The sequence below is a fragment of the Megascapheus bottae genome, chromosome 1 (genome assembly GCF_031878675.1).
Source record: "Megascapheus bottae isolate mThoBot1 chromosome 1, mThoBot2.hap1, whole genome shotgun sequence".
In the NCBI taxonomy this organism is placed as follows: domain Eukaryota; kingdom Metazoa; phylum Chordata; class Mammalia; order Rodentia; family Geomyidae; genus Megascapheus; species Megascapheus bottae.
The window spans coordinates 55,912,506-55,937,948 of NC_143509.1; the positions used below are offsets into that span (position 1 = coordinate 55,912,506).

The window sequence follows — 25,443 nt, forward strand, 5'->3', positions numbered from 1 at the left end:
TTGTTAAGCAAGCCTTCAAACACTTGAGCCATTTTCTAGTCATGTTTTGCTTCAGTTATTTTTCAGAGTGTCATACTTACTTTTAAAATCTTTAATCTTCTTACCTTCAACCCTCAAATAGTTATGGTTACAAATATGCACCACTGAGCTTGGCTTATTTTTGGTTTTGTTTTGTTTTGCCTGAACATGGCCTTGAACTGTGATTTTCTTATCTCCATGTTGTGTCTTTTCTATACAAATTATCACTTTCTCCTTATTTTCTATGATTTGATTTCATTCCCCAAAGATCATTTTATTCTTTTTTTCAAATAACTATGGAATATACGAATTATTTTCCAATGCTGCTACAGCTCATGCATCAATCTCTCCTGCCTATAATTGTAATTATTTTCCTACTTATCTCCTTGACTCCATTCTGTCTCTAGGTCAAATAATCTGCCCCAACTAAATTCATTGCTTTTGAAAATTATTCACTAGGTCATTCTCTTAGTTAAAACAAACAAACACAACAACAAAAACAAAACAAAAAATTAAAAATTAAAAACAAAAGCAACCGGGCACCAGTGGCGCATGCCTGTAATTCTAGTTACTCAAGATGCTGAGATCTGAGGATTGCCATTCAAAGCCAGCTGGGGGACTAAAATCTATGAGACTCTTATCTCCAGTTAGCAACCAGAAAACTGAAAGTGGCACTGTGGCTCAAGTGGTAGAATGCTAACCTTGAGCTAAAGAGCTCAGGAATGGTGTCTAGCCCCATGACCAACTAAAGTAACAAATCAATGAAATAAAAAAATAAAACCTCAAGAAAACAAACAAAAAGAAACAACAGCCTGAGAACAGGTGACTCATACCTGTAATTGTAGTTATGCAAGGGACTGAGATCTGAGGGTTGCAGTATGAAGCCCACCTGGGGAGTAGAGAGTCTATGGGACTCTTACCGCCAGTTAACCACCATACAGTCCAAAGTGGAGCTGTGGGGTTAAGTGGTAGAGAATTAGCATTGAGCAAAAAGCACAGGGACAGGGCCCAGGCCCTGAGTTTAAGTCCCTAGACTGCATAAAAAACAAGCAAACTCTATTGCATTTAATCTATAAAACAAACCCTAATCTTTTTAAAGAGTTTTACTTCTTAGTCTGGTCTTAAACTATTATTTCACAATACTGTTCCGAACATACAAAGCTTCCTTTCCATCTAAATTGCTTTATTCACTGCCATGCAAGCACCTCATCCCATGTTTATTCCATTCCCACACTGTGGTAACCATATCCTTCCCTAGCAAAAATGTTTATACTTCTATCTCCATAGTATTCCCAACCTTCAACATTGAAGCCTCAATTTCTCCCAATGCCTTCCTTGATCAAAGGAACCCATTCTGGTAGCACTTTTTTTTAAACTTACCCCTCCAATGTTTATGATAGTGCTTCACAAAGCTAGTCTTATTTCTGAACAATCTGAAATGTTTTAAAGAAACTATGACTTCCAGACTGAAAGCAATATAGGCTCAATGGTTTCCCTCATTTGTCATAATCTGTAGAAACCTTGGGCTCTCCTAGCAGAGATTTACAATAGAACAAAACCTAGATACATAAGGCCATATAGTATGATGCTAAATGAAATGACCTCCAGGATACAGAAACAAAAGCCATATAATGAGTGAGTGTTGGCCTTAATGTACTGTTATCTCTCCTCTCTTTTGCTGTCCCTTCGTTATCAGGTATTGTTACAGTATTTCACTTTATTACCTGATATATTGTATAGACGCGTATTTGGTTATTTGAAATCGGATAGGGAAAGGGGGAAAACAAGATGGGGGGGAGGGAAATGGGGACTAAGACATGAGAAAGGGTATCAATGTTTGTGAAGTAATGCACCTTCCATCTGGGGAATATAATGTAACCCTTCTACTAATTACAATAAAAAATATATGAAAAAAAGAAACTATGACTTCCTGGGTACTGTTCTTGAGATACTGATTCAAAAGGAGCTTCCTCAGCTGTTTCTGATATGTTGCTTTCTTGACTGGCATTCTACCACTCAAGCTACTCCTTCAGCTCAGTTATTTGCTGGCTGTTTCAGAGGTGGACCTTGTAAAATTTTCTGCCTGGATCAACTCTAAATTGTAATCCTTTAGAACTCACCCTGGAAAATCTAGCATTACAGATATGAGCCACTGGAGTCAAGCTATATTGTATTCTTATTTTAAATGTTCTCATGTCCAGGATGAAATAATCTTCTTCAGACTAACCTTACCATCTCTAATCTGTTTGAAAGCACTAATTAGGAAACAGCATACACCCATGATCCTTGAAGCCTACCACACCCCCCAATTTTTCCTTGGTGGCATTTTTTAAACAGTGGGAAGAAAACTAGGAGCTAAGCAGCCAGCATCTATAAATTGTAGATGGGTATGAAAAACAGATTAAGAGTTCAGAGCTGGCAAAGTGCCTGGGATTTGGGTGACCTGATATTAAGAGATGGAAATTGCAGAGAAAAGTCACCTAATGGAAATTACAATTTCCATTGGCTTCTTGGCAAAATTCTAAACTGTGCATATACAGGACAAGACTCACATATAGAAAACAGATATGGGAGGTATGTTTTACTGGGAGCTGAAGAGAAATTTTGGAGGTTACACAGTACTGGAAAAATTTAATTTAATTCAAACCATGCAAAGAGACTTTGATGTGGACTGCTGACCTATAGTTGTGATCCCAGAAAGAGCGGGGTGTGGGAATAAGAGCTACATTTTCAGAATGAAGAAATATATCCTAGGACTAATGAAAAGCTGAAAAGATGGAGATGGTAAAGCCTCTACTGAAGTTCAGCAAAGTCATGATGATTTGCTAGTGACTGATTTATCTGAGTCCTAGAACAGAACAGTATTTATAAAGATAACTCATCAAGACTTCTATAGTGCATCATCCCTTATATCCATTATACAAAGAAAATTCTGAGACATATGAAAAAGGAAAAAGCATCTAATTATCAAAAATACTTGGTCAATAACAAGTAGACCCATAGATGATCCAGATATGAATTAGTAGGCAAGGCTTTCAAAATAACTAAGATTAACATTTTTAAGAAAACAAGGAACAGCAGGGAGGGACAAAGAAAATGGCAACAGAATTGGCATCTGTAAAAAGAATTATGTGAACAAGAGCTAAGGGTAAAACTCAGTGGTAGAGCACTTCTCAGCATATGTGAGGACCTGAGTAGGAACCCCAGTACCAGAGGGAGGAAAAGATTAGATGAATGGTCTAGAACTGCAAAAACGCAGTAGTTGAACTTACAATCTTGTTGGATAGATTAAACACCAGAATAAATACAGAAAATAGGATTAGTAAACTTGAAAATGAATCAGTACCAAACAATATATCTTTATATAGGCAGAAAACCAATAGAATGTAAAACAGAGCAGAAGAGATGTGGGATACAGCTGTTATGTGGAACACTCTCCCACTTCTGTGATGATTAGCATGTTCTGCATCTGCCTGTACAGCAAGGGGGCCTCTAAGTACATATGCTTGTTGTATACTTGAAATGTGGCAAGTGCTGCCAAAACACTGAGTTTTTTTTTATTTTAAATTAATAATTTTATCTCATTAATTTGTGACTATTAAATAGCGGAGCTACAGGCCAGGCATTATTAAAATCCCAGAGGAAAGAAAAAGATGATACATGACTGACATTAAGAAAGATTCTGCTAGGCGTAATGTACCTACTGCCTGATGAATGTAACTGTAACCCCTCTATACATTATCTGGACAATTAAAAAAAGTTTCTTCTAGAGCAGTATATTGGACATCCATTTCATCCAGGTGGTTTGCTCAGACCAATCATGAAATTTTCATTCCCCTTGTTATTTACTGGTTCAAGGCCACTATGAGTCAATGAAATTGAGTAGATCTGATTGGGCTTCTAGTAAAGAGAAGTCAGCATCTGACTAAGTCTCCCATCCTCCTTCTTCCACTTCCCTCAGTGGGTAAACAATGAAGCTTGGTGCTCTCTCTCTTTTTTTTTTGTGCCAGTCCTGGGCTTCAGCTCAGGGCATGAGCACTGTCCTTGGGCTTTCTCAAGGCCAGAGCTCTACCAGTTGAGCCACAGCAGCACTTCCGGCTTTTTTCTATGTATGTGGGACTGAGGAATCGAACCTGGGTCTTCGTGAATGCTAGGAAGCACTTTACCACTTGGCCAAACTCCCAGCCCCACTTGGTGTTCTCTTATTGCTAGCTGACATCTTGGAACTACAAGTGAAGCCTTGGAAGGAAGCACAGGGCAGAACAGTAGATATAGAGCCTGGATTCTAGGTGACAGGCTCACATAGCTTTGTCAGTCCTGAAGCTCACAATGTCCCTGAATGTCTACTTAAATTGTGGAGTAATCAAAATATTCCTCTGCTGGCTGAATTAGAGGCTGGTGATGAAAGGCTAAGGTTGAAGTCTATCAGGAAGAATACAAATGTGTTTGATAGTCTCTAATTTTTTGCAAAATATGAAAAGTTATAAAAGAAGTATGTATGCCATAGATCCATATCCACAGAAGTCTTTGGTTCAAGTTGGCAGCGGTAGGAAAAGGCACAGATGACATGAGTAGTGTGTATGTGTGCGTGTGCACGCGCACACACACACAAAATAACCCTCAATATAAAGAGGAGTCTAAGCCAGCCATGTGTATCTCACAAAGCAAAATAATCAAGAACGTTACAGACTTCTTAACTCTCAGTCTCTGCTCCCACTTTCCCTCCCCACTTTTTTCTTACAACCCGTGCAAAATGTGAGGCCTGGAAGAGAAAAACACTAATACCTGAAAGATACCCAGCATAGAGTGTGATGTCCAGCGGATATTAACTGTAGTTAGTTCCCTCCTACCTCCCTAGTTTTGACAGGGTAAACCATAGTCATGAAAAGGCAGATGTTTTCTAATTAGAGAAACTCATGTTCAAAATCACTCTGTTCTTTGACAGATGAGCCACAGCCTAGCTCAGCCTGGAGACACACAGGCTTCTGTTAAGCCTTAAAAGGCCTTGCTTTTCATTTTTGCCCTCCTTGTGCTAGGGCGGGGATGAACAATCTCACCAAGTTCATTAGTAATATAAATATTTTCAGGCCTTAAGTAGGGTTTTGTTTCTTGTTTTTGTGTTTTTCAATTTATTTCCAAGCCTATGTGCCTGGGTGGACCAAATTCCCTCCAGCACTGGCAAGATGCTCACTGCCTTCCTGTGAGGAAGGAACAGTCAGTCACGCAGGAGCCAGCAAGTTAAGCAGCTGAGAAGCTGAACCAGCCAAGCCAGGAGTCGTCAGCCCAGGCAGCCTCAAGATATTGATAGCGAATGGCCAAATTCCTCCCATTTAAACCACAAATGCTGATAAAATATTTTCAGGAACAAAATGAAGGAATGTACTGCACTCACTTCCCAAAATGTAGAACTGAAGAGGTCAAGTCCTATTTAATCCAAGCTGAGAAAATACTGCCTAACTTTATCCCAGAGCTAAATTTAGGCGTCTACTGAGATCTGGCCTTTGGCAAGTTAATTTAGATGAACTAATAGAGGTTTCTGGCATACAGGATACACTCAGTAAATGTGAACTATTATTATTATTGCAAAAATGGAGTGTCTGGTGGATGTTCTCATCCAGTCCTCCCACACATCCTAAAACTGGCTGTGCCAATCACTTGCACATCTGGGAACAAGATTCACCATGAGCTGAAGGGGAAGCAGTTATTCTTCTAGTAGCCCTTTTGAGAGGAGGAGGAAGTTCTATGCTGGAGAGATCTGTAGGTTTGACCTCAAAGAGCTGAGGAAGATGCACCCTGTTCCTCTTCCCTTCTTCCTTTGTTATCAACAGCAGCCTCAGAATGGGATCAAATGGGACTAGAGCAGGCCATTTAGGGAGGCTATTCAGGGAAGGCCTTGTGGAGGCATCCATAAGGAAGATCTTAGTCATGTTGCTGGCTTCCAAACCTGTCCTGGAAAAGTAGAGTGAGCAGAGCTCAGGAAGGACTTCCTGAATGAGGGGCCCAACCACTTTTCACTAACGTCCATTTCCTTAACATTCTACTCCCCAGAATAAGGTGAATCCCTATGGTTTAGATAGTGCCTATTGTCCCTACAAGTAGGGCAGAAATGTATAAACCCCCTAACATACTATCATATCTTTATCAATCTTCATTAATATCTCTAGTCAAAATTCCATTTTGAATTTCATTTGGTTATCTATTTTTCCTCCAAATGTTTGTGGGGAATTGTTTCTACCCCTTTCTTCTTCCTTCCTGACATCCACAGGTAATCTGATCTCATTTTCTTTCCTCTAGAGGTTTCAGGATTGACCACTTCCTTTTGCATTTGCACTTGGATTTGTTTAAAAGGACCAGTAGTGGTTTTCTGCCTAAAAATCATCCCAATGCAATTGAAACATGCTAAAACCCCAGTGTTAAACAAAGAGGGCCTTAGAGAAGAGTCTCCTGAATCTCTCAGCAGTAGATGGTGCTCTTGTGCCAGCTCAGACTGAGTGCAAAATGGTTTAGTTCCATTAGCAAAGACAGTGCCTTGGCCCACTATTTATTTGACACTGACTATGAACATCTGGAAAGCTCAGAGTTATAGAAATTACTGGCCCTTTTCTCTTGGAGTCTGCAGTAAAATTGGGGAAGTGAAGTTAAGCATATAGCCAAAAAACCAGATGAGTGGAACAGGGCCAATATGACACCTTGGATTAAGAACTACACATGAAAAGGCACTTGTAACAGACAGCAGAAATAGAACAGATATTCTCAGTAAGAGAGGGCGACATCAACCCAGTATAAGAAGGTAGACAGAGAACAGTCCAGAAGAGGACAGTCTCAATGCTGGGAAATGGCTTTAGTCACCATTGTAGATGCTTTCCGTTTGTATCTCTTCTGACACCTTATGATAAAGTCAACCTTCTAGGGAAATCTCAGACAGGTCAAGCAGCTATCCCATTTGATCTCCATGGAAAACAATGTTTCTCCTCTATACCAGCAAAGGGAATATCTTCTTTCATCACTCTTGTATATCTATTTCTCCTTCACATACTTATTGTTCTACAATTGTCTTATTATGTTACTAGGGAGAAGATAAAGGTGAACATAGGAATGTGAGAGTGGTATTTCTTGTGGAACATGGATGGAAACATGGGGATGAAACTTTCTAGAATTCCAGCTATAAGCAGGCTTCCCCCCTTTGCATAGCATAGGTTTGCTGACGTGAGTATAAAGCTTGTACTCCCCACACTGCCCTGTCCCCCACAAGGAAGCTTTGGGTCCTATAATGCATTTCTCCAACTCATCTGCATGGGGCAACTCAGGTCTAGCTCTGAAAACTCACTGGGTTTGAGAAAACTTTGCAAACTGACATTCAAAAACATATTATGTATTAAAGTAACTACAAGGCACTTTACTTTGATAAATGACTATAGAGTCATGCTTAGTGCTGGCTTAAAAAACCATGTGGCCAACTGACATGCTTTCTTTCAATCTGGACCATCTTCTGTTCTTTCTCCCATTCACAATGACACTTCCCACCACACCCACACCCCCCCCCCACACACACCCCTAAATCCCACCTCCATTGATATCTTTTTTTTTTTTTTTGGCCAGTCCTGGGCTTGAGCTCAGGGCCTGAACATTGTCCTTGGACTTTCTCAAGGCTAGAGCTCTACCACTTGAGCCTCAGCACCATTCTGGCTTTTTCTTTCGTATGTATGTGGTACCGAGGAATCAAACCCGGGCCTTTGTGCATGCTAGGCAAGCACTCTACCACTGGGCCAAACTCCCAGCCCTCCACTGATGTCTTGACTCAGGTTACAATCACTGGAGTGGTTACTGTTTATGGTCTGCTCAGAAAAAAAAATGGTCCCTTTCCTTTATTTTCCCTTCCTTAGAAGTCCCTGCCCAGCACTTATATCCAGGTAATTGGCACACCTGGGGGCAGTTGGAGGGTCCCCTTGGGCTTTGTGGCCACACCTCCTTCCTGCTCTTTCCTTATATAATCAGTCTCCATCATTAGTTTCCTCCTTACCCTCTCAACCCTCCATCTTGTGCAGGTGGCCAGTTTGCTCTCCCCCCTCAATAAACCCTTTCCTTCTTTCAACCACATGGAAATCTCCTTTAGGTGAATCTTACAGCCACTATTTCTAATCCATCTTTTTTTTTTTAATCCATCTTTTTCTTAGAAGGTCTCTCTATAGTCAATGCTCAAGGTAAAAGTACTGGGATATAGTCCTCAGCACCTGACAAAGGATCCAGCACAGAGTAGACTCATTGTCTGTACTTATGAACAAACTCATCCCCTCTACCATATTCCAAATCCACCCCTCTTTCCTTACACTTTCAAATAATATTTGATTAATTTCATTATGCTGTATTTGTGGGGGTTGTGTGTATCTTTCAGACTTTCTTTACCATTCATAAGTATAGGCTGCCCCGGCAGATGTAGAGCAGTTTGGGGGTCTGTACTCCCAGCTTGGTAAAAGGATTATAGGAAGAATCATGCCTCCTGGGCCTGAGGAACTCTCTCCTCTCTCCTGTCAGCTGTTATCTACACCCACACTCCTCAGGCAGGCTGCTCTGCTCAGGATGCAAATGGGGCTGAAATGCAGGCCAGGGAAGAAAGTAGAGGAAGAAAGGATGTTAAGTGGGGAGAAAACAGTTTTGGAGGAAAACACACTCACATACAGTCTGTAGAACATTGTGACTTGGATTATTTTTGGAATCTAATGTTTCTAATGTGCAAGAGGAGGAAACTAAGTAGAGATTCCCAGGACCAGCAGGCTGGAAGTAATTCAGGACACTATGTTCTGTCAGGGGGTGGGGTACATAGACACTTCCTTGCCCAGAGCCCAGTCAACAGGAGATGGAGGGGTTCAGTACTTTAGACCTTGGATAGGAGGAGGGAAACCAGAAACAAGAGGGCATCAGAACTTGTCTCCAAAAAAAGCAGGAAATGACAAACTGCCCAGTAAAGACCTTGCCCTTTTGGCCTCCCCAAAGGTTATAGCTCTTTGCAGACGCCGCCCTTTCAACATGAAAGGCTCAGGCAATGCTTAGCAAGATTGGCAGAGCCCTCTGGAGGCCTGACCAATAATTGCCCTTTTACCTCAGCAGTGGTGAGGGCACAGGCCAAATGACCTCTGTCCTCCACTCTCACTCTTAACACACACCCTTGTTGTCCGTCAGCCACCTCCTAGGATGCTGGCAAACATTGCTGTCTCTCTTGCATAGCAAGAAGCCTCCCCTGAACAGGATGTGTGTGTGTGTGTGTGTGTGTGTGTGTGTGTGTGTGTGTGTGTGTGTGTGTGTGTGTGTGTGTGTGTATTCTATGCCTACATTCTATGATGCCTTCTTGGCTCTATCCCAGACAAACCTGTCCATCTCACCGAGCCTCAACTTTCCCATCTGTAAACCAAGACTCAGACTCATGTCTGCCTATCTGTCCATCAAAGAAGGCAACCTGGAGACCAGTTGAACATTCTGTTGAGTTTCTCTCTATTTTGAATCCAAGTTTTCTATGTAAAAGGAAGGGCTTGGTCTGAAAACCTCTGAAGTCATGGGTGTGAGAACACTTTGCAAACTGACATTCAAAAAAATGTATTGTAGTAACTACAAAGGCACTTCACTTTGATAAATGATTATGGAGTCCTTACTGCTGGCTCATGGGGTGTGGGTACTGCATGTATGGAGAAGGAAAGAGAAGAAAAAGTAGATACTAGGCAGAAGGAGAGGCAGTAAAATGTCTCAATAATTGGCCACACTGGTTCTGGTCATTGCAGGCAGAATGAAACTTTGGGTCCTGCTTTGGGCTCTGGGGAGTGATCAGAACTATTTATACCTTGGAGGAAAAGAACAGGAAATAGCAGTTGAAACTTTGCCCAGTTGCAGGGCATCCTGGGGATGTCCTGAAATGCTCAAGTGGCTAACAGGATATACAAACCTAGAACATATAAACAGTCCTTAGCACAGTGGTCTTCTGCCTAACAGGAGCCCATCCTCACGGCACTCCCCTACATATTTTCTCATGATAATTAACAGAAAATCAACATTATTTTGCTTGCATTTCTAAAAAACAAGAAAAAAAAAACAGCCCAAGTGTCAGTTGCTCATGCCTATAATTCTAATTACTCAGGAGGCTGTGATGTGAGGACTGCAGTTCAAAGCAAGCCTGGGCAGGAAAATCTGTGAGACTCTTATCTCCAATTAACCACCAAAATGTCAGAAATGGAGCTGTGGCTCAAGTGGTAGAATGATAGCTTTCATGAGAAAGTTCAGGAACAGTGCCCAGGTCCTGAATTTAAGCCCCAGTACAAGCGTTGACACACACAAAATACATATATGTTTCTTGGATTAATTATAGGAAGTATTTCTAGCATGAGGCCTGCAAAAGAATAAGACAGATGTGTTCCTTACTACAGTGCAAAGCAGGTAACAGATATCTTATATGTAGAAGGGCACTCACCTCTCCTGGGACACTGCAAGAATCTTTTGCTTCTGTGGCTGCTTCAAGGACAGATAGTGTTTTTCCAGAGACTTTTCCCTATGGAGGCTCCCCTTGATCTGTCTCATCAGGTATGACCCAAATTTGACCCACCTGGTCCTTTTTCAAGCTTTGCCTAGGGGCACTGCACAATCTAATGACTTGTGGAGTCCCCATAAATTCTGCATCATAATTTTCAACTTCTCTTCAAAAATCAATTCTTAATTATGCCCCATTAGGGATAAGTGAAATGATCTGGAGCAAGTTCATTTGGAAGATAGCATCAGTGCCACTCTGTGTGGTTGTCTCAGCAGGCACTGGTGACTGAAGAGAGAATCATGATTGGGGTCTCAAAGAGAAAAGGAAGAGGTGCTGATGTGGAGGGAGAGGGGCTGTTGGACCAGCATCATGCTGGGTACCACATTTCATCCTCTAAATAACCCTGGGCAACAGCTTGGGGTTGTATTTTGTTTTGATTTGATATTTTTGAGCAGTAAAAGTACTCAAGAGATCATTTGTTGAGAGAAGTTTCCTATTTTTCTTAATACCCCAAAGCAAGAATATTAGGAAGGAGAGGCATCTGTTGTAGATATGTAGGGGGAATCAAGAACAAAAGGTAAACATCATTTTCAAATTGTTGAGCTATAGAAGTGCTTGGCTATTTATTTGGTGTAGCATGTCTCAAAGGAAGAGGAATCAGGAATTGGGTGTAGGAAGGTCCTTACCGAACTAGTCTGGAGGTAGGTGTCCTAAAATACTTATTTTCTATCTCCACCATCTCCACCACAGCCACCATCATGACAGTCACAATGATGGTGAGTAGAACTACCTCACTTCACCTGGGAGTGTTATTTCATGTGAGAACAATGCATGCGCTGCAAAAGCAAAAGATAAAAAAACCTTGAACCAATCCCAACTCTTTACCTTGGTCATATGACAAGCATCAGAGGTTAAAGCTGAACCTCAAGTCTCACATCTAATAAGAAGCTCCTCGGGACACACCCTACGTGCTTCTCATTACAGCTCCATTTCATCATGGATATGGCTCCATGGATTTTAACAGAATTTTACTATTCAGGAAGGTGCTTAGAAATTAAGATGTTCACTGGGTGCTGGTAGTACACCTGTAATCCTGGCTACTCAGGAAGCTGGGGTCTGAGGATCAATGTTCAAAGCTAGCTAGCTTGGATAGGGAAGTCTATGAAACTCTTACTTCCAAATAACTACCAGAAAACCTGAAGTGGAGCTGTAGCTCAAAGTAGCAGAGCAATAGCTGTCAGTAGAAAAGCATGTAGTCCCTGAGTTTAAGCCCCAAGTCTGAGTCTCCCTCCTTTCCCCCACCAAAAAAATTAGATTCTCCAACAGGAACTTTTCCATAGGTAGCTAGGATTTTCCTGAGTAGCTAGGATTACAGGCAAAAAGCTGGAAGTAGAACTGTGTTTCAAGTGGTAGTGCACCAGCTGTGAGCAAAAAAGGCCCGGGCAGAGCAAAAGAGTCTGAATTCAACCTCCAGTATCAATGAAAAAAAGAAGGAAGGAAAGGAGGGAGAAAAGGCAGGAGGGAGGAAGGGAAGTAAAAGGGGGAAAAAAGGTTTCAGCTACCCCTAACTGTATGCTAGGGCTCATTTAAACATGTTCCTTCACTATAAAGACTGGAGATTCCAGGGCTGCTCTCAGGTCAGGAGGTCAATGGCAGGGCAGTGTAGTATTTTCTGATACCTCTCATTGCACCAACATCTAGTTGGGCACCATGAGATGACAATGATTCTAGATGGTGAGGCTGAGGTTTCTACAGTGTGTGGAAAGTAGACTTTTGACTTCAAGATTCCTTGTAGTTCTACCATAGTAATATGATATCTCCAGGACCTATTGAATGAGGTTACCCAATAAATAACACCTGCCCTTTCCTTTCCTAAAGGCACATCTACAACAGGTTTCCTTATGATCTTTAATGCCACATAGGGGCCCTACAAAACATGAGGCCCATCCCTTTTCTTTATAAATGGTTTGTTGCAGGGCGAACACCTTCCCCACATGGCGTTCACTGGGGCAGCTTTAGGCAGATATAGCTGTGAAACAAACCCGTGCAGAGCTAGTCTATGACAGGCTAACAAGCAGCAGCCAAGCCCATGCCCTGTGAACACAGTACTGGACAGCCATTTAACTAGAGAGCGGAGTGTGCCAAGCCTCCAATATAATATATTACTTGAGTCATCTTTGAATTACCTGACACTCCCACAGATTGCTTCTTAATCTGCCTATCACACCTAAGCCGTGATGTTCCTGTTCTCTTGGAACTCCCTAACACAGGGTCTGTGCTTGGCAGCCATTGAATAAAGGAGTTAACACAAAGAAACAAGGGAGTGTTGAGCAGTGTAGGTGATCTACTAGCTGCTTAAAAATATAAACAAGTTGGCCGGGAGTTTGGCCTAGTGGTAGAGTGCTTGCCTAGCATGCACGAAGACCAGGGTTCGATTCCTCAATACCACACACATAGAAAAAAAAAAACGGAAGTGGTACTGAGGCTCAAGTGGCAGAGCTCTATCCTTGAGAAAGTCTAAGACACTGTTCCTCAGGCCCTGACGTCAAACCCAGGACTGGTAAATAAAATAAGAATCTCCTTGAATTAAAAAAAAATATAAACAATTTAACAGGTGCTGATGTATCTGCCTCTTTTTTTTTTTTTTATACCAGTCCTGGGCTTCAGCTCAGGGCCTGAGCACTATCCTTGGACTTTCTCAAGGTTAGAGCTCTACCACTTGAGCCTCAGCACCACTTCTGGCTTTTTTCTATGTATGTGGTACCAAGGAATCGAACCCGGGTCTTCGTGCATGCTAGGCAAGCACTTTAACCACTAGGCCAAACTCCCGGCCCCGTATCTGCCTCTTTTATTAGATATCAAACTGCTTTGGGTCAGGAACTCGGATCTATCCAAGTGCCTTGTTTGGGCTCACAACAGTTGCTCAAAATTTATTATTAAATGAATGGGTAGCTTCTCTGATTTACTATGAAACAGAGTCTCTTCCTCATTGAAGGTTGACTGTGGAGATAAAATGGCTCTGTCTCAAGCATCTGTAAGATAGAGAACACAGGGGTCCATCACAAGGGTCAGGGAAGGTGGTAGGAGGCAGCTTCACTCCCCAAGACCAGTTGGTAAGTGGGGGGCAGTGGCCTACCATGCAAGTCCTAGGGGACAGGCTATCATCCCAAGGCTAGAGGAAATTCTACCTCTGTTATAAAAATAGAAGCTGAAAGGTCACTAGACTCCTCTGACTGCCAAGAGCTTCCCAGATCTGGAGTTAGAGGCCTCTATCAGTTGGCTAGTCCCTTCCCCGCCCCAAGCTGAGATGTGGCTCATGCAGGAACTATTCCCTCATGCCCTTGTTTAGATGTGGAACTGCATACACATACTCTAAACCATCACCTCTGACCCCTCCCCAAAACACCAACTAAGTCAAAGGCTGAGGCACTTAGCTTGCTCAGATATTTTAAATTAATTTGGACGCAACTTGAAAGGATTGTTTTTCTCCCTGGCCCCACCCAATGCATTTTCTGTGGCAGCTGGGTCAAACTTGAGCAGCATTTTTACCACTCAATGCCAAAATATTCTTGAACTGCTTTCTTCCCATCATCCTTCTCAGTTTTGTTTTTCATGTTTTTTCTCCTCCCTCCCCCTCTCTCTCTCTCTCTCACACACACACACACACACACACACACACACACACACACACAAAATCTTTGTATGTACATATACATGCAAATATACATACATTTCTTTTTGAGATCTAAGCACATCACAAAACATGAATCTGAGATTATTAAAAGTCCATGAACAGAAATCAGGGACCATGATTTGGACAGAGAAAGAAACGCCTGTATTCTCACTACAGCATTCTCTTCCATTATGTATACAGAAACAAGCTACATTAGTGTTAACTATATGCCTTGACATCAGTGAAAACCTACACATTTCTATGTTGCCCTGAACTGTGGATTTTGATTATCACTGTCAAAATTATGACTTATTAGACTTCAAGTTGATCTAATTATTTAACATGTTAATAGGAAGTATATATGTTACTACGAATTCCAAGGCATATATACTTGTTTTGTACAGTTACAAATATGAGGAGTCCTTAAGCTTCATTAGTCCAGAGTCTGATGGCCCACAAAGGACCCTGCTAAAGAATGTGTACTAGAAGGCAAGACTTGCATTTCTCTAGAATCACCAGAGTATGGGACAGAGAACTTGGGTGCTAATAGGTGGTCTTCAGAGGTAACATGAGACAGGTCCTAGAAGCATTGAGAGGGAGAACAGAGTTAGTAGATAAGAGCTTTGGTGGGTTTTGAGGACAGACTAAAATCCTGGTCCTATTTAATGGCAATGTTGCTCTGGAGAAAGTCACTCTACTTCTCTGAGTTAATATTTGTGGCCTATTAATATACAATATATAATTAATAAACAATGATGTTTGTTAGTTTTTACTTGTTCTTATTGTTTGGATTTTTTAACCTAGCAGGATCTAAATTCTGTACTTCATGCTTCCTAGGTGTATGTTGTACCAATTGAGTCATTCTGCCAGCCCTACCATACCACTCCTTTTTTTTTTTTTTTTACCAGTCCTGGGGCTTGGCCTAGGCACTGTCCTTGGGCTTTCTCAAGGCTAACGCCCTACCACTTGAGCCACAGCACCACTTCTGGCTTTTTCTGTGTATATGGTACTGAGGAATTGAACCAGGGCTTTGCGAATGCTAGGCAAACACTACCACTATGCCATGCTCCTTACCCCAATACCATTCTTATAAAGCAGACGAATGGCAGAAGTTATTTCCAAGTTAATGGAACCTGGCTGGTTCTAGACGGATAGCCTTACCTTCCTGGGGAGTTCAGAGGCTAGGATATGTTGTTTGATTTGTTTTTAAGACAGGCATAACCTGTATTCCATGCAGTTTTCCAAAATCCTTGAACTTCAGAGGTATCCTGAAGGGTCTCAAAATCTAAAGCACAGCTAGGCAGATGTAAGTACCCCCTATCTCCAGCTCACTGAAAGAGGTACTCATTTGGGGCTTCAAAATAGATCCATGACCCCAAAAAGAAGAGATGTCAAGTAAACAGGAAGTATTTCAAACCTTCCAAGCACTGGTCATAGGATCCTGCTTCTAGATTCATAAGAGCATTTTACTCCTAGCCTGGTTTCTTCTTACTAGTGAATAGTGCATGGGGTTCTGTGGCCCAATCTGCCCCATATAGGCAGGCCTGGCCAGCCTACTGGTTTAATAGCCCTGGGGAAGGTCAGGAAAACTCCTACATGTATCTATTCCAAATATTTACTCAAGTGAGATTCAAATTTTCTATGTAGAAAGGAATTACATACTTTAAAAATGACATAGACTGATTTTCTTGGGATTAGAAAATAAAACTTACACAGAAAAATTTCAATTAATGGTAAGTTCAAAATCATTAATATTACAGTAAAATTTCTATTATGCATAAATTAGTATTATAATTATATAATAAGTTTTTTAAATTGTCAGGGTAATGTATAGAGGGGTTACAGTTACATTCTCCAGATAGTAGGAACATTACTTCTCACACTTTGATACCCCTTCTCATGTTTTTGTCCCCATTTCCCTCCCCCACCCCATCCCAATCATCTTGTTTTCCCCCCTTGTAGAAAGTTTTATATCATCATTTTATCACTCTAAAATGCCTACAAATACTTTCAACATGGGCTCTTGAGAGACACAAAACTTACATCAGATGCTGTTTGTAAAACTCAAAGGCTACTAAGAAATGCCATAGTATTTTACATTTAAACACAAGGCACCCCCCCCCAGAAAATGAATAGAAGGGGAGCTCATTTCACTCCTCTTAAAGGGCAGATGGCAATAAACTCTATATTTCTCTTCTTTAGCTTAGAGAGAATCTGCAGAAGTTGCTTTTGTGTTCTTAGCAAAGAGGCACTAGATGACATTCTTCTTTCTCACTTGCTCTTATCCTACTTTTTCCTGATAAGGAGAAAGCTCTGCAAAAGCACTGCTGGGAAAAGAATGTCTTGTGTGATGAAGTGCTCCCAAAAAGAAATGGTATGGAAAGTAAAGCCTTGGACTTGTGAACAGAAAACTGCCATTGTAGACCCAAGATCAAAGAATGTCAGTTTCTCTACATGTCAAGACAGATCACCCCCTAAAATGACAGACCACCTAATGCCTGTAGACCCAAGAACAAAAAGCATCCCTTTCCCTACATATCAGGACAGACTACCAAACGTCTCATAGGAACTGAAGGACTGTGCAAAAATTTGACTTCACATGTGTAAGTACTTTGCCAAGAGTATACTTTACTATAGGATCACAGTCATTTTTTCAGTGCTGCAGTGGCTGATAACAGCTTGACCTATTCATTATGAACACACAGACAAGGAGGGATAGACAGTAGGTAAGAGCTTGAACTGTGCAGCCAGGCTACATTTCCTAACTTAGCAAGTTTCCTCATCAGTAAAGTTTCTTCCTTAGTAAAATAGGATGATTATAGTCCACTCATCTCTTAGGATTTTTTTTTGTCAGTCATGGAGCTTCAACTCTGAGTATGGGTCCTGTCCCTGAGATCTTCAGCTCAAGATTACAACCCTATCCCTGGGCCTGGGTGTTGTCTCTGAGCTCTTCTGCTCAAGGCTACTGACCTACCCTTTGAGCCACAGCCCCATTTCCAGTTTTCTAGTGGTTAATTAGAGCTAAGAGTCTCACGGACTTTAGTGCCTAGGCTCGCTTTGAACTGCTATCCTTAGATCTCAGCTAGAATTACAAATGTGAGCCACTGCGCCCAGCTTAGGATTCTTATAAGTATTAAAATAAGGTAATATATGCATAGTACATGGTACATACTAAATACTATGTCAATGTAAGCTAAAAGAACAATTTAATGGTGGGGCATGGTGGTGCTGTACATCTGTAATGCCAGCAACTAAGGCACTTTGGAGGCAGATAAAGCAGGATCAAAATATGAGACTAGCCCAGATAAAAAGCATGAGATCCAATCTAGAAACAAACAAATCAAAGGACAGCATGGATCAGATAATAGAGTACTTGCTTAGCTAGTATGAGGACCTTAGTACAATCCCCAGTATGGCCCAAAACTAAAAACAGACAAACGAAACCCCCAACTCCCAAAGCAATCTATAACCCATGGACGAATATCTAGCTGAAAATAACTTAGATTGGCTAAAACAGCTCTTCAAAAAACATTTCAGGAGGACTAGAGGTGTGGCTGAAGTGGTAAAGTGCCAACCTTAACAAAACAAAAACATTTTTTCAACCAAGTACTGGTAGCTCAAAATTGTAATCCTAGCTACTTGAAGAGGGAGATCTGAGGATCAGGATATGAAACAGCCCAGGCCAAAAAGCCTACAAATGTTATCTCCCATGAATCAGCAAAAAGCTACTGGTAGTAGAGGTGTGGCTCAAGTGGTAGAGCATCAGCCTTGAGTAAAAACCGAAGCTCTAGGCGCTGAGCTCAGGCTCCAGGACCAGTACACACACATATAAAAGCTTTCAACAAAACTTCTACTACCGTGAGTCAGAGAGCTATATTAGTAATTTCCATTAGTTTTCCTAAAAAGCCAAGTCCCCCTCCCCCCGACCCACACTGCAGCTTGAGCTGTTCTCTTCCTACCTTCTCAGCATCCTGCTCAAAGAGCCGTAACTGGAAGCACTGATCCAGCTTGAGCTTGCGCACATGCCACATCTGGTGTAGGTGCTGCCGGGTAGAGTGCAACTTGTCTAGGAGGCTGGTGATCTTGGGTACCAAGCTCTGAAAGTCAGCACTGCCTGGGATGCAGTTGCGCCCTGAGAAGCCATCGCTGCAACGGATGCACTGTAGTAACCGCTGGCCCTCCCGGTCCAACTCTTCCACCGGGGCCTTCAGCACCTTTTTCTTGAGCTGTGTATGCTCATCAATGAGCCTCCGAGAGCCCTCCACATCCACAGGGAACTCTTTCCGGGCCAGCATCTCTTGTAGGTCCTCAAGGCGTGAGAGCAAGTGCACTGCACTGTTGAAGAACTCCTCCAGGGAGAGTCGCAGCTCGATCCACTCCTCATGATTGTAGTCCAAGGAGCCATCAAATTCCTCTGTTAGCTGAGAGGGATCCACCAGCTTTGTAAGGCCTTCCACAGATACCATGCTAGTCTGGGAGAGGAAAACAGAGCAAGAGACTCAATGATGTAGGAGGTTATGGAGGTAGGGAACCAGGGCAGAAATAGGCAGGATGAGAGAAAGGCAAAGAAAAATATGAAGACCACACAGCAATGACTATAGCCAACTTGGGAAAGGGAGAGTGCAAGACCTCAGGGACAATTCCTCAGGAGCCACAGGTCAGTCAGGGTTAGCAATTTCTACAGATTGAGAACTACTCCACAAGTCTTCCCATCTGTGTACATTCACATCTAAGGAAAGGCATTGTGTCCATGCTTGCTTCATTTTCCTTCCCCACCCCAAGTATACCAAACAGGGCTTCAGATGCTAGAAGCAGAATGTAGAAGAAGTATCAACCTAAAACTGGGTGCCACTAGTTCACACCTCATAATTCTGGCTATCTAGAAGGCTGAGCCTGTGAAAATGTTCCAAGTCAGACTGGGCAGAAAAGTCTATGGGACTCCATCTCAGTGGAAGAAACAAGACTTAGTGGTATACACTTTTTATTCCAACAACTATGAGAAGACTGAAATAAGCCTGGGTACATGCCTGATCAGGAAGCAAGACCTTATCTCAAAAATAACCTGTAAAATAACAGGGCTGGAGGGGTGGCTTAGCAGTAGAATGGCCTAGCAAATACAAGGCCCCAAGTTCAAACTCCAGTACTGATGAAAGAAAAAAACAAAAACAAACAACAACCACTAACTCAAAACCAGGTGGTAGGAAAGGCAGTTCATTGTCTATAGCTCTAAGACATAGCTTCCATCCTGTGTAGATAACTACCTGGATCGCCAGCAAACACCTTTTCTCTTTCCTTTCCATAGGGTTTCAGGCTTCTATTTTTGCTGGTAAATGAGAAACTATGAAAGAAATATCTGGGTTTGGGTTCTGGTCCTATACTCAACTACATGACTTATAGAAACTATCATCTCAAATCTTTAGTGCCACCTTCTACATCGTGGAGATAAAACAGTCTGAACATGCCTGCTCTGGAAATCCAAAATCTGAAATGGGTTTTGGAGCCCTTGGATTTCAGCTGTAAAAACAGTTCTACTAGGGAAGGTCAACCAGTAAAGGTTAAGATATTCCATAATCTGAAACACTGCTACTACTGATCAGTTTGAAGAAACACTCACCCTGTTTAAGCATGCTCATAGTACCTGCTGCGATTAAATGTTCATGTGTAGAAAGCATACAGGAGGCTGGGCATGGAGCACATGGACATGCTCCATGCCTGTCAGGGCTCACCAGGATGTACTAAAGGGTGGTTTCACTACTTGAACTTGTAAAAGCAGCTTGTCTCTCCATCTTGTTGCTCTAAGCATCCCTTTCCTTTTCCCTCCATCTGAGATGAACCTTAGGCAAAAATGTGAGACTAGCCAGGAGTTTAGCCTAGTGGTAGAGTGCTTGCCTAGCATGCATGAAGACCCGGGTGCAATTCCTCGGTACCACATACATAGAAAAAAGCCGGAAGTGGTGTTGAGGCTCAAGTGGTAGAGCTCTAGCCTTGAGAAAGTCCAAGGACAGGGTTCATGCCCTGAGCTTAAGCCCATCACTGGCAAAAAAAAGAAAAGAAAAGAAAAGAAAAAAGCTGGAGGTGGAGCTGAGGCTCAAGTGGTAGAGCTCTAGCCTTGAGAAAGTCCAAGAACAGTGCTCAGGCCCTGAGCTCAAGCCCAGGACTGGCAAAAAAAAAATAATGTGAGACCATATTTGATGAAAAATTTCTAAGTGGTGCAGGTATGGTTCAGGAGTTAGAGCAACTAGCAAATTAAAGGAATTGAGTTAAAACCCTAGTACTATCAGAAAAGAAAAACGAACAAGAACCCACCAGCCTCACTCTCAGATATTTCCTCATCTGTATAAAATCTACATTTGTAAGATCCCAGGGACACTACCAGGATAGTCAACCTTTAAAAACCCTATTCAGAGCACTTTTTCTTGAAATGTAGCTCTGCTTACCACTTCTAAGGAGTCCCCAGGAGTTACTAAGTATCTGCTATAGAATGAGCCTGAGCCTGTGCTTTCCTCCTGCACGCTTATGCCACAATCTGCAGTGGGGATTCTGCTGTTCACAAGATAATGCTTTACACTTATAACTCAGGGGGAGGCCCCAGGTATATGTCTTATACCTCTGGTTTAGAAGGTAGAGATGAGCTAGTTTAGTTTGAAGGGCAAGGGAGAAGGGAGTGCAGGGTAGCTACACTGGAGAAAAAGGTTATAGACTTACTGGAAATATTTTTCCAGTCTCTTCAGCTTATAAATTCCATAGACTTGTCACTAGTGTAGAAACAAACAAAAAACATTCAAATCATTTCTTTATAAGACTCCTAACATTTATTAGGTTACTGAGAGGAAAGGACTATAAGTTGGTTTTATACTAGCTTCATTTATTTACAGAGTGAGAAATTTCTCCATGACATGATTATGTCATTCACCTTACTTCAGTTGTAGCCAATTGGGGCCACCATCCTATCTCTATGCAGGCACTCCTGTCCCTTGGAGATAATAATTTTTTAATTTAATTTTATTGTCAAGGTCATGTACAGAGGGGATATAGTTACATATGTAAGGTAGTAAGTACATTTCTTGTCAAACTGGTTACCCCTTCCCTTATTTTTCCTTAAGAAACAGATAAAACATTAGAAACAGTTCTGCCTTTACAACACATTCCTATGTATACACACACACACGCACATGTATATGTTCATACTCATACACAAACACATATGATAACACATGTACACATGTATGCACCCACACATGTGTGTATGCACATGCATGGGAACACATATGCAAACATACACCAAGACAAAGATAATGGCTCAAATTTGGCTAGAACAAGGATGCTTAAATCTCTGCTTTGATGTGTTGCTGTTAAAATTTCTCAAGGGAGTCATATGCCTTCTAGAAAATTTAGCTAAAAAAATGCATTGTTCTTCTTACTATAAAAGCCACTCATCATTCTTGAAAGAAAATAAAAAGTTGACTAAAGTAAAAACCACTCATTTCCCAGCTTTCTTAAATAAACCACTGGTAATATTGCCATGTGTCTTTGTCCTCTTCACACATACACTGAAAAAACAAATTCCAGCCAGGTTCAAGTAGCTCATGCCTATAATCCTAACTACTCAGAAAGCTAAGATATAAGGAGCACAGTTTAAAGCCAGCCTACGCAGGAAAGTCTGCGATATTCTTATCTCTGATTAATCACCGGAAGACCAGCAGTGGTGCTATGGCTTAAGTAGTAGAGCATTCTCCTTGAACACAAGAACTTAGGGACAATGTACAAATCCTGAATTTAAGCCCCACGATTGGTGTACACATGTGCGTGTGCATGCAGACAGGTATGCATGCATACACACGAATTCCAAAGTTTACTGTTCATAGAGCCTTATAACTTGCCTTTTTAGAAACAGAATACCAAATTTTATGATAGTAGTTTCTAAATATAGATTTAATTGTTTTATAGTATTTGTACACAGTGTCACCCAAATTAATATACATTTAGGACAACCTATAGATGCACGTATATCTTGATATATTACATATGTCTGTTTATATATGCAATGTTTAAAATATACTGTGATAACTCTCTAGACACCTTTGGTTTGTAATTTTAATTAACTTTTTAATCTTTTTGTTTTAGCTGGGTTTTATATTAAGAATATTTTTCTTAGGAGAAAAATTACTAGATAAATGGATATAAACTCTAAGCTCTATGTTTTAAAGCAATTGTATTAGCATAAATTGTACCACGGAATTTCATTGTGATGTTTACATACATGTTTATAATGCACTTTGATGAAACTTTTCTTTTTTTTCATTTTATTTTTTATTATCTAGGTAATGTATAGAGGAATTACAGTTACATTCGCCAGATAGTGAATACATTACTTCTCACACATTGATATTTCTTCTTATGTTTTTGTCTCCATTTCCCTCCTACCACCCCCTCCAAGTCATCATTTTTCCCCCCTTCCATTCCTATTTCGAAAAAGCAAATAAATGTATATACAGTATACCAGGTAACAAAGTCAGATACAGAAACAATATGGGATTAACCAAAGGGCAACAAAGGAGAAGAGAAATAACATAGTACATTAAGAACAACAATCACTCAAGATAAAGCTCTTAAACTTTTCTTGTCTATATTGTTACTTTTTTTTGCCAGTCCTAGGCTTGAGCTGAGGGCCTGAGCACTGTCCTTGGGTTTTCTCAAGGCTAGAACCCTACCACTTGAGCCACAGAACCATTTCCAGCTTTTTCTATGTATGTGGTACTGAGGAATCAAACCTGTGCCTTCATGCCTGCAAAGCAAGCACTCTACCACTAGGTCAAACTTGCGGTCCTATATGTCACTCTTCCTTAATCACTCTCCTTTCTCCTCCTTCAACAGTTTTAGTGGATTTCACCATGCTATTCTCATACATACATAAAATGTACTTGGATCATTTTCATCAACCTTCTTCTTTTTCCATCTTCCCTTAACAGTAGTCTCTTTTTTACAACTAAGTATTATTTTCATTTTTATTATCTAGATTCCTTATATAAATGAACACACACAATCCTGTATATCTTAGACTGGATTATCTCGCTCAATGTGATCATCTTCAGTTACATTTTCTGTATAGATAAAAACATTTAAAGGTATTTATTGTTGTTTTTGTTTTTATTTCAATAGTAACAAGGTTTGAACTCAGAGCCTTACACTAGGCAGGTGCTCCACACAGTCACACCTCAAATCTTTTCTTCTTTATGTAATTCTTTTTACATAGGGTCTTCTGCTTTTAGGCTGCCTTTAGACTATAAGTGGCCTGTTTCTGCTTTCTGTATAGCTGAGATCATAAGCCTGTACCATCATACTTGTCCTCCTAAAGGCTTTTTATACACACTAAAAGAAGCTCTTGGAAATAGTTATTTCAATGTGTATGCCTAGCACAAGTACACATGATTATCTAATGATGTTGTACCTATGGGGCCATCTCTTGAGCCTCTTATTCTTCCCCAATGATAACTGTAACTGGTAAGGCCAACATGGCAAAAATAATCATGAAGTCTCAGCCCTTACCACTTTGTACAGTGTAGGGTAAATGGAAAAGAGGAAGTGAGAAATATGTAGGTGATAGAGGAAAGGAAAAAGGTAACTTACTTCAAAGATGAATTTGGAGCTGCCAAAATTGGTCTTCTGTTTCTGCCAGAAGTTGTCCGGTTTGATGATGAGGGCCACATGGATCTCCGCTGGAAAGGCTTCCTGCAGTGTTTTGAGGAGGGGCTTGATGAGGTCCCACTTGGAGCCCCGCATGTCGATGATGACGGTGAAGCCACGTTTGCAAACGTCCTCACTATGGGTAAGACAGAGGTCAGGCATGATCAGCTAAAATTTTATAGAGTACACAGGAAAAAGCCACTGGAAACCTGTATTCCCCTTGATCTGGATTTCTCCCCTCCCCCAAATCATATCAGTTCTGTTTCCTGTCTACACTCTGATTCAGGTCAAAAGGTACTAACTCCAAAAACCTTTCAAGTCCTGAAATTTCACCTCCTCTAAGCACCTTAGCAAATGACTTAGACTTCTTTGGAGCAGTTCTAATTGTTGGGAACTTTTTGCTTCTTGGAAATTCAGTATTTCATTGATTTCTTATTTTAAATTATGTGTCCTTTCTCCCTCTCTTCTCCCTAGGATGGATTATGTTTCCCCACTTGAATTCAGCCTGTGAAGACAAGGACCCTGTGCTGCCCCCTAATCCTGAGGTGGAAGTCCTCAGCAGGAGTGCTGTACTTCCTTGCACCCATATCTTGGCAGACACTGGTAAACTTTACTATTGAACCCAAACTGGGTCAGCGAATCCTTTCCACTGAAAAATAGCAGGCTGATTTTTGCCAATTAATCAGAGATAGTACGCAAACAATATTATATATTTGCTAGCACTGTACTTAAAATGAATAACTAGAAAATCAGGTTGCTTAATCATACTGGCCACTGAAAGACAGCAAGGGTGGAGCCATCTGGAAGTATGGATACTGTCCAGCTATCTCATATTCTCTCACTGGACAGATGAATAAGTCACGTAAATGCACAGTTCAGGGTGTGTGGGTGGGGAAGAAATTTGAAATAAAGGTGATAAAAACCAAGACATTAGCAGGCTAAGTGAATGTTACTATAAAACATTAAGCCTATTAAAACCAAAGTATATTTAAACACGTGAAACTTAATTATAATTCCTATAAAATAGAAAGAAAAAAATTGAGATTAAAAATAGCTGTAATATCTGTTTGGAAGTCTATATACTGGAAGGTAGAGATTTTCCTATTGTTTTTGGTGATTTAACCTACTCACTTATCTGATAAACAAGTAAACTCTGGTTAACTCTCTCCCTTTCCCTCTAGAAGATAGGGAAAAGACCCTAAGGAAATGCCACACCAGTGTTTATATTTAAAAAAATGAGACTACTTGAGCACCAGTGACTCATGACTATAACCTTACCTACACTGGAAATTGAGATCTGAGGACAGTGCTTCAAAGCCAGCCTCGGCAGGAAAGTTCATAAGACTCTTATCTCTAATTATCCAGTGAAAAAAATCTGGAAATGGAGCTATGGGTTATGTGACTATGAGTGTCCACTCCACTTATGGAATGTTACTAGGTCTTCAAGTTAGATAGGACACTACTAAGGGTTGGGGGCTGAAACTTTCTGGCAAAAAAAGAAACACTGACTTTCTTTATTTTTATTGTAAAGGTGATGTACATAGGTCAGGTAATGAGT

The 25,443-nt window shown here is 41.0% G+C and overlaps 1 protein-coding gene across 19 annotated transcripts in view; it reads right to left on the reverse strand.

Moving 5' to 3' along the window:
* The window catches only part of Kalrn (kalirin RhoGEF kinase), a 598,249-nt gene that overhangs the window by 354,200 nt on the left and 218,606 nt on the right, over nucleotides 1-25,443 (reverse strand). For all 19 annotated transcript variants that reach the window (XM_090345067.1, XM_090345058.1, XM_090345042.1 and 16 more), the window contains exons 4-5: nucleotides 23,829-24,021; nucleotides 18,161-18,673 (exon numbers count right to left, since the gene is read on the reverse strand). In XM_090345067.1, coding sequence (XP_090201193.1) covers nucleotides 18,161-18,673; nucleotides 23,829-24,021 — 706 coding nt within the window. The remainder of the gene's footprint in view (nucleotides 1-18,160; nucleotides 18,674-23,828; nucleotides 24,022-25,443) is intronic.